Source organism: Brachyhypopomus gauderio, unplaced genomic scaffold, assembly GCF_052324685.1.
Source record: "Brachyhypopomus gauderio isolate BG-103 unplaced genomic scaffold, BGAUD_0.2 sc76, whole genome shotgun sequence".
In the NCBI taxonomy this organism is placed as follows: Eukaryota; Metazoa; Chordata; class Actinopteri; order Gymnotiformes; family Hypopomidae; genus Brachyhypopomus; species Brachyhypopomus gauderio.
In genome coordinates, this window is record NW_027506897.1 from 607,501 (window position 1) to 627,946 (window position 20,446).

At 43.1% G+C, this 20,446-nt stretch overlaps 1 protein-coding gene across 4 annotated transcripts in view; it reads right to left on the bottom strand.

Moving 5' to 3' along the window:
* The window catches only part of LOC143491514 (NACHT, LRR and PYD domains-containing protein 3-like), a 189,672-nt gene that overhangs the window by 18,110 nt on the left and 151,116 nt on the right, over positions 1 to 20,446 (bottom strand). For 2 of the 4 annotated variants that reach the window (XM_076990598.1, XM_076990595.1), the window contains exons 5-7: positions 17,380 to 17,556; positions 16,814 to 16,990; positions 16,164 to 16,340 (exon numbers count right to left, since the gene is read on the bottom strand). The exons of 1 other annotated variant lie outside the window; for it this stretch is intronic. In XM_076990598.1, the coding sequence (XP_076846713.1) occupies positions 16,164 to 16,340; positions 16,814 to 16,990; positions 17,380 to 17,556 (531 nt within the window). The remainder of the gene's footprint in view (positions 1 to 16,163; positions 16,341 to 16,813; positions 16,991 to 17,379; positions 17,557 to 20,446) is intronic. One more of the 4 variants, XM_076990599.1, reaches the window with a different exon arrangement.

A 20,446-nucleotide genomic window follows, 5' to 3' on the forward strand; every position in this document is an offset into this window, starting at 1 on the left:
GTTCTCCGTGTGTTTTTTGGTTCTCCTCCGTTTTTTCGCTGTATCGACGCGTTGATTATTATCCGCGTGTTTTTCTTTTGTTGTTTACTTACCTGGTTTTGTTGTACATCGAGATTCCTCCGTAGCGTTGAGCTGTTTTATCCTTTGGGGTTTTGATTTAGTTTTCCCGCTATCGCGGAGGTTTCTGTTTTCCGTTTTTGGCATTTTTCCTTTGAGGTCTTTTGGTTTTGGTTTACCCGCATCCGCGAAGGTTTCCGTTTGGTGCGGTGTGTAGGCCCACCACAGGGTGGACACGTTCTAGCACCTATCAACCACTGCCCCAACTATGGGCAAATAGCCCCACTGCCTTGTGAGTAGCCTTTTTTTCAGGCAAGGGCTAAGGGAGCACACCCTGACAGAAAAGTAAGGCGCTGATGGCGCGCAATAGGCGGACCTGAACAGAAACAGGATCCGGCAGCCTCCTGCAGATAGCGCACCCCCTACAGCACTTAAAAATCTCCTGGCGCAGGTATCCACCTCTGACCAGTCCCACCAGGATTTCGCGGGCCTTTTTTGTGATTGTTGCGGGCTAAAATGTTTGATGTTGCGGGTGTTTTTCAAAAAAAATTGCGATGGAAGTTGCGGTGTGTTTTTGCTTTTTTGTGAGTACATTACAATAGGGAGTAAATGTTGTATGGTTTCCTCTATTTAGTAGTCCATTTTAATTATCTATTTACCTATTTATTCAGGGTTGGCAACTTTTCAAGATCGCTTGGAGTGAGATTTGAACCTGGAGGGGGTGGCGAACATTAATTGTTGACGGGGGGGGCGGGGTTAGGGAACATAAGTTGTTACCGGGCGGCCTGTAAAATGGACACAAATTAAGTATTATATCGAGATCGATCGCCAGTGGTTGGCGCCAGAACGAACTAGTAACTCATAGATATGGATCAGAGATAAATAAACATTCTCTGACTTTAAACTTTATCTCAGTTTAAAGTTTAAACTTATAAACTTTATCTCAGACCCTCGCCGCTTGCGTGCGCTGCAGTGACTTCGCGGGCTACCGTTGTATTGTGGGGAATGTAGTGTTTATGCGTGCAAAACACCATCGGGCGGCTGTGGCCGACGGGCCGGTTCTAATAGTAATTAAATATCATCCAGGGGGCCATAGATAATCAATTTGCGTGTCGGATCTGGACAGTTTATCCCCGCTTTCATGTAGTGTACCGGGATACTGCTTTCCCGATCTTTTTGCCGTTATTTTCGTCGCTCATGCTGCTTTCAGTCTGCTCCTCTAGAACGTATATACGGAAGTAAGGCAGGAGTTTGTCGACGTCACATCAAGACGACATCAGTGATTGGTCAAATTTGCGGGAAAGTTGCGGTGATTGGCTGAAGTTGCAACACTGCCCTGAATTCGCGGGGTTTGCTTGAAGTTGTGTTGAAGTTGCAAATCGCAACATTGCAACTTTCTGGAGGGTCTGTCTGACCAATGGTGATATTACCGATCCACATCTGGTTGAAGTCTGACAGCGATGGGGTGTCTGGCGACGGGGGCAGGTTTGAATTGGCTGGGAGCTCCTAGTTAGAGCCCTACATGTCAGCGTCATAGGGTATTATCATGGGGTATTATCATGGGGTATTATCATGGGGTATTATCATGGGGTATTGGTCGCTCACAGCTGGGGCTGAGTGGCAGCTGTTCTCGGCAGACCCCTGTGTGACTGAGCAGCCCTATTTAGGGACCGCACTGCTCACCTTAGTTTTGAGGAGGGACCTAGAAAAGGTGTTCTAAAAAATGCCCGCTTAACTTATACCTGGACAGGCTACCGCACCTGTCGGGTTATTCCATATCTGTGGTCGAAACAGGAAAAATAAGTATTTTAATTTTAAACTGGCAACATGGAATATAAGAACCCTCCTGGACTCTTGTGGTGGATCTGAGAGACCCCATAGTAGAACAGCCCTGACTGCAGCTGAGTTGGGTCGCTATAACATTGATATTGCTGAGTGAAACCAGGCTCCTTGATGAAGGCTCTCTTACAGAAGAGGGCATGGGCTACACACTGTACTGGAAAGGTTACCCAACAGGTGGGCAAAATCATCTACATGGTGTGGGGTTGGCCATTAAGAACACGCTACTGCCAAGACTCAATGAAGCTCCTGTGGGCATTAGTGAAAGATTGATGACCCTCCGTATTTCCCTGGTGAAGAACCGTTTTGCTACAATTCTTAGTGCGTATGCACCTACTATGCCATCAGACACTGAGACAAAGGACTCCTTTTATCAGTTATTGGATGAGGCTCTCTGTCAGATCCCCAAGACTGACAAGATCCTACTTCTTGTGGACTTTAATGCACGTGTGGGACAAAATAGCAAAATATGGAAAGGAGTGCTTGGCAGACATGGGATTGGTCAGATCAATTCAAATGGCATGAGGCTACTTACCCTCTGCTCTGAGCATGACCTGACAATAACCAACACCATCTTCCAGCAAAAGACAAAGTATAAAACATCATGGATGCACCCACGTTCCAAACACTGGCACTTGATTATGTCATTATGAGATGCTGTGACATCAGGGATGATCTCATAACTCATGCCATGAGAGGTGCGGAATGCTGGACAGACCATCGTCTGATCATGACCAAGGTCCTTATGAAGGTGCGCCCCCCCATGCGACAGGGTTCCAGTGGAAGGCGCTTGAACTGTGACCGTCTCAAGGACATCACATCAAGAAATGAGTTTCGTTGCTCCCTGGCTGGTAAACTAAGGGAGCTAGAACCATTTTTGAGTAGTGAAGTTACTGTAGAACAGCAGTGGACCTCTATTAGTACAGCCATCCATGAAGCAGCAGCTCAAACAATTGGCTATAAGAGCAAAAATCATCAAGACTGGTTTGATGATAACTCCGACTCCATTAAAAACTTCTTAAGCACCATGCATAAAGCACACCAGGAGAGTTTGAGAAACCCCTCATCCAACACTGCTAGACAGCAGTGGCAGAAGGCTCGACGGGAAGTGCAGAGGACTTTACGCACCATCCAAAATAGATGGTGGACAGAGAAGGCCCATGAAATTCAATCATTTTCAGATATAAATGATATGCATAATTTCTATAATGCAGTTAAATCCATCTATGTGTAGCAGATGGAAAAAATGATGTTTATATTTTGTTGTATTTGTGATTTATTTTATTAATTTCACAGAAATCCCTCCTTTATTAGGGTTCACACACATAGTGTGGGAACCCTATTGTAATTGCTCGAGTTTTTCTTATTATTATTATTTTTCAGGCTGTAAAACGCATACTGCAGCCTAGACCGTAAGGCCCAGAAACACCAAACTTGGCAGACAGGTGCACCAGAGGTGCAATGAGGGAAACCCAGACAATGACCCACATTGGCCTGATGGTGGCGCTATAGCGCAGCATTTTGTGTTTTGGTCCATATCTCCTACACCGTAGGTCATAGAAACGAAATTCCACTTCTGATGGATTCCTTGCCTCAAAACAAACAAAAAAGCCTCTAGGACCCTTTAGCTCCGCCCACTTAGATTTCGAGTTAATTTGCATAATGTGCAAAATCGCACACATCTTTGAGCCCAAACTTGTCCCTGGATTTTTCACATACATGCACATATGTGGTATCAAAACGTTCAGAAGAGTCTGAACTTTAAAATCTATCCAGCAAAAATGCTAATTTCATCACTACCTAGTCAGTATAAGCCAATCAAATGAGAGGGTGTAAACTCAATAGTAAATTTTGCGCATATGAAGCTCTAACTGCAGAAAACTTGCATGCAATGAGATGACACTTCACAGACAGCTTCCCTGTGAGGGTCTGGGGCAGCTCGCAGAGGTTGCCATACCTCACCTGCTAGGGGGCGCTATAACATGCAAAAATTTGCCCCATGCACTCAGATTGGCCGATCCACATGAAACTTGGCAGACATCATCTATGGGCCTCTGGGAACCAGGTCCTAAAGCAGACATGCCATACTTCCAAAATGGCTGACGTAATCGGCCAATCAGTGATCGGGACACTTTTGACAGGCTTACCATTGGTCGATCTGCACGAAACCTCTTGGGTGTGGACAAGTGCACACCCCCTATGACATAATCCAGCCGGGTGTCGATTGGCCACTGGGGGGCGCTATTGCAAATAAAGCAAGTATATCCCCTACATAATTCCACTTGGGAACATGCAATTGGACTCTTTTGATTCCTTGCAGTAGTGCGAACAACTTTCCAATTACATGTCCTATTAAAAAATGCACAGTTTATTTACAGTTATTAATAGTTTGAAATCATCACTTTTCATACTCCTCCTAGGATTTTCATACTATCATGTCAAGCAAAGTCTTATAATACTCTACAGAGTGTGAAATCAAAAAACAATCCAAAGATTTTGGATTTTAGGACACTTATACCTGCTAAATATTTTTTTAACGGACAGCATCGATACATATAATATTCATATTCTTGAAGCTCTTTCATATTTTATCCAATTCTGACCAAAATGCACAAGCCCATTCAGAATGCCATCCTGAACAAATTTGTCAAGTTTCATCTAAATCGGTTATCGTATGGCTCTACAGTGCAGTATTGTATACAATGCATAAAAATGCATGTAAAGTCCCTCTGTCACCTTCTCCTTCTCACACGCACGCAGGCTGAAACTCACACTCTCAGTCTCTCTCACACTCTCACCCACATTCCCCCTCCCATCTCTGTGCCCTAAGTAAACATTGCTCTGGCTACCTAGATCTCTCTGTGTCTATTAACCAGGCACACACACATACAGGCGCAAGCAGGCCTTCCTATAGCATTCACAATGACACTTCCCTAGCCATACCCACCCATATCCCAGTGACTAACACATGCTTATACAAACTGATATTTGGCTTCTTTTTTGTCTCTCTCTCACACAAACACACAGACACACACACCTTTATACCTATATGTATGTATAGTTTCTATGTATACTTATGTATGTATGTATGTATTAGTATATGTTGTCATAGTTTGAGTACATACACTACCACACACACACACACACACACACACACACACACACACACACACACACACACACACACACACCTACCTAAATGTATGTATAGTTTGTATGCATATCTATAGTATATGTATAGTATATGTCAGTAATACCAGTGATGTCAGTCATATCAGACATGCCAGTCCAGTCATGTCAGTTATATCAGTCATGTCAGTGATGCCAGTCATGTTCTGCCAGTCATGTAAGTCATGTCATGCCAATCATTTCAGTCCAGTCATATCAGTCCTATCAGTCATGTCAGTCCAGTCATGTCAGTTAAATCTTCAAATCATTACAGTCATGCCAGTTATGTCAGTCATATCAGTCATGTTAATTTTGTTCGTCATGCCAGGGATGTCATTCCAGTCATGCCAGTCATATCAGTTATGTCAGTAATGCCAGTCATGTCAGTCATGCCAGGCTTTGCAGACTACATTCATACTTTGAATACACGGGCAGTCATGTTAGGCATGCTAGGTGTACAAGGAGTGAAATAACAAAGCATAGTCTCTGGCTCCCTCAATCTCTCTCTGTCAGTAATATAGAGGCCCAATCATGTATAGACAAGTGCAGGCCTTCCTATACTGTTCACATAGATGCAGCTCTAGCCAGATGTGCTATTTTTGTGTCTCCCTTTCTGACACACGCAGATGTCATCACACTCTACATCTGTAGAGCACACACTGGCCAAACCCAAACAGCTTTTTTTCACTTTTAGGTCTAAAGGACCTTTTGGGCTTCCTTTTGCCTATTGAGGCCAAAATGCCTATTGGTGTGTGAACCCGCCAATCGCCGCTTGCGGCTATATTTTTTATTTTGTTTTGAAAGTTCTTTACGGTTCTGTGTGGCAATGGGAGTGCGTATATTCCTTTTGTCCGGTCTGTGCACCCGTAGTTACTCCCCCTATTGTCGCGTTTGGCGCAATTTTTCCCTCAGTCTGTGGTGAACCTGACTGAGAGGTATGCTGTGTAGCGCGCTACATAAATTGTGCATTTTAATAGTTAAAACAGTTATTTTGTGAGCATTTCTAATACACATCGATACTGTAAGCCTAGCGACATGTACTACGGTGTTGCCAGTAATATTTCTGAGTTTTAAAACGGTTTTAAAAGCAGTTACACTCTTTATCAGGCAGTAAGCGCCCTTTGCTAATCGTTCGGCAAAGTAGCTTCCTAGCTCTATCGTCTAACGGATAAAATGGTTTTCTTTCCATGTTAGGCATGCCTGTTGAAGCTAGTGATGATGCCTGTTGAATATTTTTGCTTTGTTTTTTATGGTGTTTATACAGGTGAGTGCTCTCATTGCCATTTTAGTTTGTTTGATCTTGGTCGATGTACTGTGTATTCAAAATGGAGGACTTTCGTTTTATCAATTCTTTCTTTTTGTATTAAGGGGTAAATGCGGGTGATTTTAGTTGAGATCTCAGGATAACAAAACAGATTAAGATAAAAGTGATTAAAGTGGGAATGTATTTTGAAATTGGTGTATAATAATATTAGGGATATCAATGTTGAAATTAGGTTATATATATATGTATTTTTTTTTATTTCTCTGTATACATGCATGCAGTCTGTGGTGAACCTGACTGAGAGAGGCATGCCTGTTGAAGCTAGTGATGATGCCTGTTGAATATTTTTGCTTTGTTTTTTATGGTGTTTATACAGAATACACAGACTGAAGCTGATTCCGGTGTCCAGAGTTTTATTCCTCACATACACAACGCAGAAGGGAGTAGCATAAACCCACAGACCGGCTACATATGGCCCAAGAAGTCACTGCATCACCCCCTTGAGAACTGCAGATGGGCTCAGAGTCCTTAAAGACCAAAACAGTATCCTGGAAAGGTGGACAGAGCACTTCAACACCCTGTTAAACCAGGACTCTGTGACGGATCAAACCATCTTATATGAACTGCCCAAATATCTGCTGCTTAAATAAGTGGCAGTCCGCTACAGGTTAGACATCCTCTACTCTTCAATCAACTAAAGCCCATCTTCATTTTTTGGTTAAGTATCACACTCTTGACACACATCATATACCACCTTCATTCATTTATTCATCATGTGTTTTTCCATCCCTGTTCTTGCTCCTTACAGTCGCCGTCAATGCAAACATCACCGCAGAAAACGCACTACCAGTAACCTCATCTACCCTCCACTCTCAACAAACACCCCGATCATAGCGACCGGGGGACTCTGGAACTGCCAGTCTGCAGTCCAGAAAGCAGACTTCATCACAGCCATTGCAGCTCATCAGTCCCTTGACTTCTTGGCCCTAACAGAGACATGGATCACCCCAGAGAACTCTGCTACTCCTGCTGCCCTGTCATCTGCATTTTCCTTCTCGCACTCTCCAAGACAGACTGGAAGGGGAGGTGGCACCGGATTGCTTCTGTCCAGTTGCTGGCGCTTTACTCCTTGCACTTTTCCACAAATTACCATCTCAACTTTTGAGTATCATGTTGTCACTGTATGCTTCCCAACCACACTTCACATCATTGTTGTTTATCGTCCACCCTGCACCCTAGGCAACTTCACTGAGGAATTGGACACACTTCTGAGCCTCCTCCCTAACGATGAAACTCCTCTTCTTCTGCTTGGTGACTTCAACCTCCCAACAGATAAACTACAATCATCTGGCATTCTTCCTCTTCTGTCATCATTCAACCTCAAGCTCACCCAGTCTTCTCCAACACACAGAGCAGGCAATGTCTTAGACCTGGTCTTCACCCGACCACCTGCAGTGATGGACATTGCAGTAACTCCTCTCCACTGTTCAGATCATCACCTTGTATCTTTCTCCTTATCTCTTCCTCCCCACCGTCAGACCCTTACTGCTACAGGCACTACCACCATCCGTCGTAACCTTCATTCCATCTCTCCATCAGTACTTGCCTCTACTATCACCAAAGCCCTCCCGTCCCATGACTCTTTCTCTTGTCTCTCCACAGACACCGCCACTGACACTTTATTGTCCTCCCTCTCTTCATCTATTGACCTCTTATGTCCCCTCTCTTCCAAACCCACAAGATCCTCCCCACCTGCTCCTTGGCTCTCGGACACCCTGCGTAACAACCAACGAGAACTGAGGATGGTTGAGAGGCGATGGAGGAAATCAAAGCTTACTGCTGATCATCGCTTGTATCAGTCTCTCCTGTCCCTATTCTCCATGGAATTAACTGCTGCCAAGACCTCATTCTACAGAGAGAAGCTGGAGGCATCTACATCAGATCCACGCAAGATGTTCAAAATCTTCTCTTCTCTCCTCAAACCCTCCCCCCTCCAACTCCCACTTCTCTTACTGCAGATGATTTTGTCACCTTCTTTGAAGAGAATGTCAATACGATTGGCAGCACCTTTTCCCTAGTCCCTGTGCCCACTGTGTCCCCTCCTACTCCTCCCTTTTCTCTAACCTCCTTCTCTCCTCTCTCAGCTGAGATGGTGCTTCACCTGCTGACATCCAACAGTCCCACCACATGCCCTCTGGACCCCATCCCATCCACACTCCTCCAGACAATCTCCCACAAACTCCTCCCTTTCATCTCAATCATCATAAACAACTCCTTATCTTCAGGAATTGTGCCATCATCATTCAAGGCGGCTAGGGTGGTGCCAATCCTAAAGAAACCCAACCTTGACGCCACCAACATCAGCAACTACAGACCGGTATCTCTCCTCTCATTCCTCTCTAAGGTCCTTGAACGGGCTGTACACAACCAGCTATCCTCTTTTCTCTCACAGAACCAGCTTCAGGACCCCAACCAATCTGGCTTCAAGCCGGCACATTCTACAGAAACTGCACTCATTGCCGTAACTGAGAAACTCCATGCGGCTAGAGCAACTGGACTATCATAATAATAATAATAATCTTTATTTATATAGCACCTTTCATACATACATGCAACTCAAAGTGCTTTACAGTATAAATAAAGGAAACATAAAAAGAAGACAAAAAGAAAATGTTAAAGAAATTAAAGTAAAATAACGTAAAATGTAAAAAAGTAAAGTAAACAATATAATAAAAAAGTAAAGTAAATAAAACTAATTAAGATAAGTAAATATAAGAAGATAAAAATAAAATATTAAAATTAAAGGTAAAAAGAAATAATTAAATAAAGTGACAAATTATAAAATAATAGACTAGAATTTCTTAACTAAAAGCAGATCTAAACAGGAAAGTTTTGAGACTGTTCTTGAAACTATTCAGGGATGAAATGCATCTGAGCTCTTCAGGAAGAGAATTCCAGAGCTTTGGGCCATAGTGGCTAAAAGCACCCTCGCCAATCTTTAATCGGCATCTAGGAATCACCAGTAGATTACTGTTTGAAGACCTCAGAGACCTGACTGGAACATATCTAACCATCATTTCACTGAGGTAAAGAGGGGCAAGACCATGAAGACATTTAAAAACCATGACTAGAACCTTAAAATCTATCCTAAAGCTGACAGGTAACCAGTGCAGTGAGTGGAGTGCAGGTGTAATATGATCTCTCTTTCTCCTGCGGGTCAGAACCCTTGCAGCCGCGTTCTGAACTCGCTGTAGGTGCGAAATAGAGCTCTTTGGAAGAGCAGATAGAACAGCATTACAATAATCTAGCCTTGATGTGATAAAATGCATGGACAAGTTTTTCACTGTCAGCAGGAGTGAGCATATCCCGGACCTTAGCAATGTTTCGAAGGTGAAAATAAGCTGTCTTGCATGTAGTCATGATGTGTGATTTGAAGCTGAGCTCATTATCAAAGGTGACGCCCAGGTTCTTAACACATTGTCTGGCATTCAGATTCATTTTATTTAAATAGGTCTGGACATCATTCCTTTGTGAATCACTGCCAAGAACAAGAACCTCTGTCTTCTGTTTATTTAATTGCAGAAAATTGTCAGACATCCATGTCTGTATATCATCTATGCAGTCAAACAGTGAGCAAATTGATTTTAGGGCCTTAGGTTCTAGAGAAATGTAAAGTTGAGTGTCATCTGCATATTGATGATAACTAATACCATGTTTATTAATGATATGTGGTAGCGGAAGCATATATAGGTTGAATAGTAACGGCCCAAGAATTGATCCTTGGGGGACGCCACAAGTTATTTTTTGACGTGTGGAGGAAGAGGTACCTAATGCTACATAGTAATCACGCCCAGTTAGGTACGATCTAAACCAGTCTAAGACTAAGCCACTAAGGCCTACCCAACTCTGTAGTCGATCAAGAAGAATTTCATGATCAACTGTGTCAAAAGCGGCGCTTAAATCCAGCAGAAAAAGGACTGAGAGTTTGCCTGCATCCTTATTCAATCTCAAGTCATTTACTACCTTAACTAGGGCTGTTTCAGTGCTGTGGAGAGCTCTGAAACCAGATTGAAAAGTGTCATTTATTTGATTTACTTTTACATAATCATTCAACTGGATTGACACAACTTTTTCAATGATTTTGCTAAGAAAGGAAAGGTTAGATATAGGTCGATAATTATTGTGAATTGTGGGATCAAGATTTCTGTTCTTTAATAGTGGTTTAACCATTGCTGTTTTAAAAAAGTTAGGGAATTCACCCAATTGCAGAGACTGATTAACAATCGTTAGAACTTCATTTGCTAATGAGCTCAGAACCTGCTTGAAAAAGCATGTAGGTAAAGGGTCCAGTTCACAAGTAGAGGATTTTAGTGATGAAATCACATCAAGTAGTGTTACCATGTCAACTTCTTGGAAATAAGACATATTAAAGTTAGGCTGAGTAACTGATATAAGGTTTGATAGTCTATTAGTGCTTGTTGCTATGTTCTGCCTTATACTAGTGATCTTGTCCCTAAAAAATATTGCAAACTCATCACATTTTTCAACTGAAACAGTCTCAGGGAAGACACAGGAGGTGGGGTTTACTAGCTGATCAATACTTCTGAACAGGACAGCCGAGTTATTATTTGATGAATTGATTAAGGTAGAGAAATAGTTTTCCCTTGCTGATTTCACTTCACTGTTGTAATTGTGCAATGTTGTTTTATAAATATCAAAATGTACTTGCAATTTTGACCTTCGCCAACGTCTCTCAGCCTGCCTACATTCTTGCCTAAATTTTACAATAGAAGGAGTGTTTCTCCAGGGCATCCTAATTTTACCAGAGATAATTTTAGTTACCTTTGGTGCCACAGCATCAATACAGTTCTTAACTCTCTGTGTGAATGTTTCAACTAGCTCATTCCCATTTTCTGAGAGGGGAGGGAGGGACTGTATCATGTCTGTGAAGGCCACGGCACTGCCAGCACTGAGATAACGCTTGGTTATTGTACTCTTTTCACTGAGTGTTCTAGTAGATAATGACATATTGAAAAATACGCCAAAATGGTCAGAAATTGCAACATCAATAATTTCAGTATTATTAACCTCGATGCTTTTAGAAATGATCAAATCTAAAATGTGGCCATGCTTATGAGTTGGGCCTGATACATGCTGTATGAGATCAAAAGAGTTAAGCATCCTCATGAACTCTGAAGTGATTGGATTTGTGGATATATCCATGTGAATATTAAAATCCCCAGCAATTAAAACATAATCAAAATCAATTAAAATCCTTGAAAGCATTTCTTCAAAATCTTCAAGAAAGTCTGCATGTAGTCTGGGAGGATGATAGATAACAATCAAAAGAACTGAATAAGTACTGTTGAGTTGTACTGCCAGATATTCAAACGTAGGATGTTCCCCTAATGAGATCTGCTTACAGCGGAATGCTTTATGGTAAAAACATGCAACACCACCACCTCTCTTATTTACTCTAGAGACATTAAAATAGTTAAAGTCAGGAGGCGAAGCTTCATTTAGCACTATTGCTCCATTGCTATCAAGCCAAGTCTCTGTTAGAAAAAGAAAGTCCAGACAATAATCTTCAATTAATTTAGCTATTATAAAAGTCTTGTTTGTGAGTGAGCGGACGTTTAGTAAGGAGACTTTGAAGACTTGATGTGTTTGATCGGCATCACTTACATCACTTGTGCATTTCACTGGGATCAAATTTTGTTTGTTACAATGTTTTGTGCCCTTGTGTTTTCTTCTGATTACATTTTTATTTCGATTCTGAGAGCCATGCCACCGGCTATTTAAAATAACTGGAATGTAGCACTTACTAGGAGTATGGGTTCCAGTGTGTCAGACCTGAGTCACTGAGTGTGCAGGAGAAGTAAGTGAGTTCCTACAAGACTGCAGACTGTAGTGTTGCGGAACCTCATCAATCTCCTGGAGTTTACCTCTGAGACTGTGGACAGATTCTCTGACAGGAGATGGTGGGCTCCTTTGACTGACATTACTGACGTTACTGCTGGCGGTAGGGTGCAGGTTCCGCATGTGAGTGATTCTATACATTAGATTATCCACAAGCATTTGAGTCCCAGCCCTGTTAGGGTGAAGCTGATCCGGTTTTAAAAGCTCAGGACGCCTCCAAAAGATGTTGAAATTGTCAATGAAGTTTACCTTCCGATGAGCACAGGCTGTAGTGAGCCAGCTGTTTAGAGCCAGCAGTCTGGTAAAGTGACCACTGCCTCGACGTGCAGTAGGTATCGGTCCAGAAATGAACACTTCGCACTGGGAAAACTCCAGAATGTCGAGCAGATGGTTAAAATCCTGTTTCAGAATCTCAGACTGTTGTTTGTAAACATCGCTAGAGCCGACATGCACAATCAGTCTTTCCGTAGCTGGATGGTCATGCAATATGTGTGGAATCATGGGTATCACTTCACAGACAGTAACACGAGGAAAGCAAAAGGCCCTAACACTGTTGCTCCATACATCTCTGACTGAGTCCCCAATTAGCAGCGTTTTAGGCTGTGGCGGTGTTCCTCGTCTCCTTTCACTGTTAATGCCTCGGCGGCTAACATGGTTAGCATCCCGATGGCCAACATGGTTAGCACACCGATTGCTAACATGGTTAGCATCCCGATGGCAAACCCTATTAGCATGCTCATTAGTTAGCCGTCGACTGGCACGGATTGCAGGCTGGTGGTTGGGACGACTCTTAGCATGCTTGTTAGCATGCTGCCGGCTAACACAGTTGGCAGCCTGGTGGTTGGTCCGCGAATGGCCAGAGTTATTTGCATGCTGTTGCTGTTGCTTAGCAGCCAGACTGGAGTTGGTTCTGTGATGCTGATTGGGGTGTGTTTGATGTCCTGGAGAGGGAGGCAGTATGTTGTGGTCAGACTGCTCTATTCCTGCTACTCCAGTTGAGGAGAGAGCTTCATATCTGTTATCTAAAGGAATGTTCTGTTCTGAAGATAGCTGCTTGCCATCGCTGCTGTGCTGGTTCTGATTCTGCTTGACCTTTCGGCGGCCTTTGACAGTCAATCATGAGATCCACCTGTCCATCCTTTCAGGCCTTGGTATCACTGGCAGTGCATGGATGTGGTTTGCATCCTACCTGGAGGGTCGTTCCTACCAAGTAACATGGGGAGGATCAACATCCACGCCATGCAAACTCTCCACCGGTGTTCCACAAGGCTCAGTGCTGGGTCCACTTCTTTTTTCCCTTTATACCCGCTCACTGGGTGAGACAGTTTCTGCACATGGCTTCTCTTATCACTGTTATGCGGATGACACCCAGCTCTTCTTTTTCTTCCCACCTTCTGACACACAGGTTTCAGCTCGAATCTCTGCATGTCTAAAAGACATTGCCTCTTGGATGGCAGCTCACCACCTAAAGCTTAACCCAAGCAAGACGGAGATGCTGTACATTCCTGCAAGAGCCAGTCCTCATCGTGATCTTTCTATTTCATTTGAGAACACCGTGATCACTCCATCCATGGAAGCGCGTAGCCTTGGTGTAGTTGTCAACAATCAACTCTCCTTCACGGCCCACGTTGCTAACACAACACGATCATGCAGATTCGCCCTTCACAACATTCGGAAGATTCGGCCATTTCTCTCTAGGGAGGCCACTCAGGTCCTTGTCCAGTCCCTTGTCATCTCAAGACTGGACTACTGCAACTCCCTCCTGGCTGGTCTTCCTATGCATGCCATCAAACCCCTGCAACTGATCCAGAACGCTGCAGCTCGGCTGGTCTTCAACCTTCCCAAGTTCAGCCATGTCACTCCCTTGCTGTGTTCCCTCCACTGGCTTCCGGTAGCTGCCCGCATTAAATATAAAACCCTGGTGCTGGCCTACAAAGCAAAGAATGGTCCAGCTCCTCCTTACTTGATGGCCATGGTAAAACCCAGAAGCATACCTAGAGCCCTCCGTGCCTCAAGTATGACTCGTCTTGACCCTCCATCATCCCGGACACATGGGAGACAAGCATCCAGACTTTTCTCTGTCCTGGCTCCAAGGTGGTGGAATGAACTTCCCTTGTGTGTCCGAACATCGGAGTCACTTGCTGTCTTCAGACGCCGACTGAAGACCCACCTCTTTCAAGTGCACTTTACATAATTATGCTTCATCTATTGTACTTTATTGTCTCTTTCCTCAGGTGGTTGTTACAGGCATTGCTTACTGTCTTTTTCTCAGGTATTGTGCATAATTGGGTTATAGGAATTGCTTATTGTCTTTTTCCTCAGGTGATGTGTATATTCATTGTATATTGTATTGTATATATGACTTGGCATAATTGTTAGGTATCATATGACTTTTGTCTAGTGGTTTTTCTGGCTTAGAGTACTTTGTGTTCAGGACTATCTATACTACCTTGGAGATTCCAAGCAACTACGTAGCACTTTTGTAAGTTGCTCTGGATAAGAGCATCTGCTAAATGCCGTAAATGTAAATGTAAATATCAACCAAACAATAATCTAAATATTCCTCCAACCTTCTTGGAGGTACAGTTGGCTGTCCGCTCTCTGAAAAATAACAAGTCTCCTGGATCTGACAATAGGTTATCATAGGGGCATATCACTCCTTGCTGTTGCCGGGAAGATATTGGCCAAAGTGATGCTCCAGAGGCTAATTACCAACATCGCAGAGTCAATGCTACCTGAATCATAGTGTGGCTTTAGAAAGAACAGGAGCACCGTGGGGTAACAGTGGCATACAGGCTAGATGGCAACCTCTTTAACATCAGGAGACTGCAAGCAACCACCAAGATGCACAGAGTGAGGATACTGGAGCTACTGTATGCTGATGACTGTGCTCTCGTGTCTAACACTCCACAAGATCTCCAATCTGTCCTCAATGCAGCAGTCAGGGCATACAGCAGGATGGGACTGACTATTAACACCATAAAGACAGAGATAGTCTGCCAGTGGAGTGACAAAATCCAACCCATGTCACCCACATTTACTGCTGCAGGAGAACCATTGTCAGTTGTCTCATCTTTCAGATACCTTGGGAGTGTTCTGTCTGATGACAATACCATTGACAATGAAGTCCAGAACAGAGTCAGCCAAGCATCAGCTTCTTTTGGGAGACTTAGTTGCCGGGTTTTCCTGAACAAAAATCTTCACCTGAGTACTAAAATATCCATCTACCAAGCAGTCTGCATTTCCACACTCCTCTACAGCTGTGAGGCCTGGGTTACTTACAGCCACCACATTTTAAAACCCTGGAACATTTTCACATCCGCTGTCTTCAGCGAATCCTAGGAATCACTTGGCGTGATCGAGTGCTGCACATTGAGATCCTGAGGAGAACAGGCTGCAGTAGCATTGAGACTACAATCACTCAGCACCAATTACGGTGGCTAGGGCACGTTATCAGGATGCCTTACAACCGGCTACCGCGCAGGGTATTGTATGGCAAGCTCAATCAAGGCCAGCGCCTGGCTGGAGGACAGAAGAAGCGCTTTAAAGACCAGCTGAAAACAGCGCTTAAAAGGTGCAAAATTAAGCCTGGAGACTTGGAAAGTATGGCTGCTGAACGGAACACCTGGAGGCAGTTGTGCTTGGTTGGGACTCAAAACACTGGAGGAGGAAAGGACAACCAGGAGACAACAAATAAGACTCAGGAGGGACATACCCATGGCTGCTAGTCACACTAATACTACGTACTATTGCCCCACTTGCAATAGAACTTGTGGATCTAGGATCAGAGAATTGACCGCTAGACAACAGAAGTGGAAGTCGTCATCGGACCGATGGACAACTGCAAGCAAGCAAGTATTTGTGTGTGTATGTGTGTGTGTGTGTGTGTGTGTGTGTGTGTGTGTCAGTAAGTCACCCTAGTTTCTCCAGTGTACAGTGTGGATCCTCCAGTAGAGCAGAGAGCTGCTTCACTCCTGAGTCTCCTAGTTCATCGAGGGACAGATTCAGCTCTCTCAGGTGTGATGAGGGGTTTGACCTCAGAGCTGAACACAGAGCAGCACAGCCTTCCTCTCCAATACTGCAGTCATACAGACTGTAGAGAGAAGGAGAAAAACTCACACTTACACATCAACACACACGTGAACACAAACATCTCTCTCACTTCCACACACACACCTTGCCTCACACGCACAAGCTCGCGTGCACACACACACACACACACACACACAGTTACTGGTTCACTTTCATATTGTGATAATAATTCCACTTATTCCACCTCCACAGCTCCATAACATCACAATGAACTTGGAGAACATAAAACAAAAGTATAAAAACATTCATTTTATTTTTTCTGAACCATTTTACTGAACTTAACAATCATATGGCAGCAGGTACAGGATGTGTGTACGTGTGTGTGCGCGTGTGTGTGCGCGTGTGTGTGCGCACGTGTGTGTGCACGTGTGTGTGTGTATTTGTGTGTGTGCACGTGTGTGTGTACGTGTATTTGTGTGTGTGTGTGTACATGTGTGAGAGTGTGTGTGTGTGTATAAAGAGTCAGTAACTCACTGTAGTTTCTCCAGTGTACAGTGTGGATCCTCCAGTAGAGCAGAGAGCTGCTTCACTCCTGAGTCTCCTGGTTCATTGTGGTCCAGATTCAGCTCTCTCAGGTGTGATGAGGGGTTTGACCTCAGAGCTGAACACAGAGCAGCACAGCCTTCCTCTATAATACTGCAGTTATACAGACTGTAGAGAGAAGGAGAAAAACTCACACTTACACATCAACACACATATGAACACAAACATCTCTCTCACTCCCACACACACACCTTGCCTCACACGCACAAGCTCACGTGCGAGTGCACACACACACACACACACACACACACACACACACACACACACACAGAGTTACTGGTTCACTTTCATATTGTGATAATAATTCCACTTATTCCACCTCCACAGCTCCATAACATCACAATGAACTTAGAGAACATAAAACAAAAGAATAAAAACATTCATTTTATTTTTTCTGAACCATTTTACTGAACTTAACAATCATATGGCAGCAATTACAGGACAAGTGTGTGTGTGTGTGTGTGTGTGTATAAAGAGTCAGTAAGTCAGTAACTCACTCTAGTTTCTCCAGTGTACAGTGTGGATCCTCCAGTAGAGCAGAGAGCTGCTTCACTCCTGAGTCTCCTGGTTTATTGTCGTTCAGATTCAGCTCTGTCAGGTGTGATGAGGGGTTTGACCTCAGAGCTGAACACAGAGCAGCACAGCCTTCCTCTCTAATACTGCAGCTAGACAGACTGTAGAGAGAAGGAGAAAAACTCACACTTGCACATCATCACACACGTGAACACACACATCTCTCTCACTCCCACACACACACGTTGCCTCACACGCACAAGCTCACGTGCGCGCACACACACACACACACGCCTCACTGCAGGGATGTCAAAGTCAAATACGCCAAGGGCCAAAAAACCAAATTTGCTACAAGCCGAGGGCCGGACTGGTTCAATGTTTATTAAAACATATTGAAATGATTGCACATAGCCTATTGAACCAAGACCTAACACAGTGTATATTATTTAATGCTTAAATGAATAAAGCAATATTTTCTTATGGATATGTCAGTAATTTCAAGTGAAAACATTTTTCAACAAGCAAACAGATAAAAACAAACTTCCTTCAAAGAAAACATGTCCTGTACATTAAATGAATAAATTAATAAAGGTTTGAAAAGTGCTGGAATTTAGGCTAAAGTGCTTGAAAATGCTTAAAATTGTAACGACTTTGTTTCACAACAAATAGCTATCTGACTGAACAGTGCTCTTGTACTACGTTAATACGTGCCTCTTGTAATTCCAGGACGAAACATGAGAGAACGTGAAGACGTTAAGATTGGGCGTTTTGAAAATAAACAACCATTAAATAATGTGAATAAAAAAGATAATTATTTTGAATAATTTCAACTATATTTATAATAAATATTTAACGTAATTAAGTTTAACTGGTGCACGCAGTTACAAAATTCGAGAGGTGCACACATTGATCTATATTACTGGATTGGACATCACAGGCGCCATTGCTATGCATTGAGTCTGCATTGAGGATATCAATTGATGGACATAAAAATGAGATCTACCAGACAGTCATGCAAGGAAAACCAAAGAGGGACTCAATGTTTTGCAATAAATTGTCAAAACTACGACAACAATATCACAAGATCAAAAGGTATCACATTTCACAGGTCAGTAAAACAATTTTTATTTTTTTTAAAATAGCGGAGATGAGGGATGTTGACTATCCATGCTAGCTTGATTTTGATAAAGCTATGTCGAGTAAACCCACTTAAAAACAAGTTTTCTGTTCCAACAAATTGTATTGTATGTATTGTTATTAATATTGTTATCATGTTAGGATAATTTTGTAAATACGATGTTCATTAAAATTATCTCTAAATCTGTTTTACTGGGACCGATGTTCAGTCCAGTTGGCATTGTGTTCCATAGATACTCTCACACACAAACTGAATAAATAATGAAACCAAATGAAAATTTAAGTCAATTAAATTTGTCATAATTACTTTTTAAATCAACAGGGGTGAGTTTCCCAAAACGTTCTTAGCGCTAAGTACTTCTTAACCTCGCACGTAAAAACGAGGTTACGAAGTACTTAGCGCTAAGAACGGTTTTGGAAACTCACCCCAGGTAAATAACAGTTTTTTTTTAAATAAATGCAATTTTTCTACACAGACTTCCCAACAAACAAAGAAAATATGAGCTGTACAAATGGTGGGTGAGAAAGTGTGGACATGTAAGAGGACCGTGATCTACAGCAGGGCTATACAGTGTGGACGTGTGAGAGGACCGTGATCTACAGCAGGGATATGCAGTGTGGACGTGTGAGAGGACCGTGATCTACAGCAGGGATATGCAGTGCTCACTGCCCACTGATATCAACCGTACACTGGGCACATGTTAGAGAATGAGCAGTGCCACAGATTTTCAACCTTCCAGACCATATTAATAATAATACATATTTTATTAAACTTGATGAAATTCTGTAGCCAATGAGAAGTGGCTGCAATAAATGATTTTGAAAATTGTATATTTTGTGTCATGTCAATTTATCTATGTAAAAAATCTGACAAATTGTCATAAATTTCAGATTCAAACTCATTATTTTCTCTATCATAATTTCATAATTAATTTCACCCACATTTAGCCATGTAGTGCTCAAAGATGCTCCTCCACACTGATGCCATCTCGTATTAAACTTGAACATATATAAGAGGTATTGCACTTAAAGAAAAAACTACAGCTGTAACGGGGAGAGTTGACAAATAAAGAGATAAACTCATAAATTTGACTTTCAATATCATAATTGTGATCATAATTAAAACTTATCAAAGTTATTTATTTACAACTTTTTACCATAATTATGATTGAATATCAAAAACATGACATACATGTGTTATTTAGTTTTAGCCAGGTGAAAGAAAAGGGCTTTATGCAGGGTTTTGTCACGTTGAGGACCCCGGCCCCTCCCCTTTGGGCATGTGTATACGTGGTCCACGTGCTTCGTCTGCGTCAGTGGAACTCCGTGGTGATGGCTATGTCGTGTGATAATGTGTATCACCTGTAAACCGTCTCGTAATCACGTGGGGTTAATGTGGTTTGTCTATTTAATGTGCGCTCGCGCAGTGTCCTGTGCTCGTCGTTGTCTAATGTCTACACGTTCCGTGTGAAGTGTATGTGAAGTGTATGTTGCTTGTGCGCTGTTGCGCAATCGTATTAAATAAAAGTGACGTAAAAGGACGACGAGCCATCAAGAGACAGAAACATCCCAGGCTACAAGAGCAAGCCCAAGAAGGGAAAAAAGTCCTGCAAGCGGCACCACCGCTCTTCTTCCTCCCCCCCGCGCCGTGAAGCCCCGCCGACTTTGGCGCAGCTCAAGGAGGACCCAGAGTGCGCCTACCTGCTGTGCGCGGCTCGGGAGACCGCTATTTCCGAGCTGGCCAAGGAATACCACCAGACAGCAGTACGGGTGTGGCGGGAGAGACATCCCTCACCTTCCCGGGAATGCTCGCCCATACGGGTAAGCGTCCCTGAGCTCTACGGGGCAGGCACGCTACCAGAGGTCGAGCTTGGGGAGGAGGAGAACACACTCCCGCACCAGGGAACCACGCTG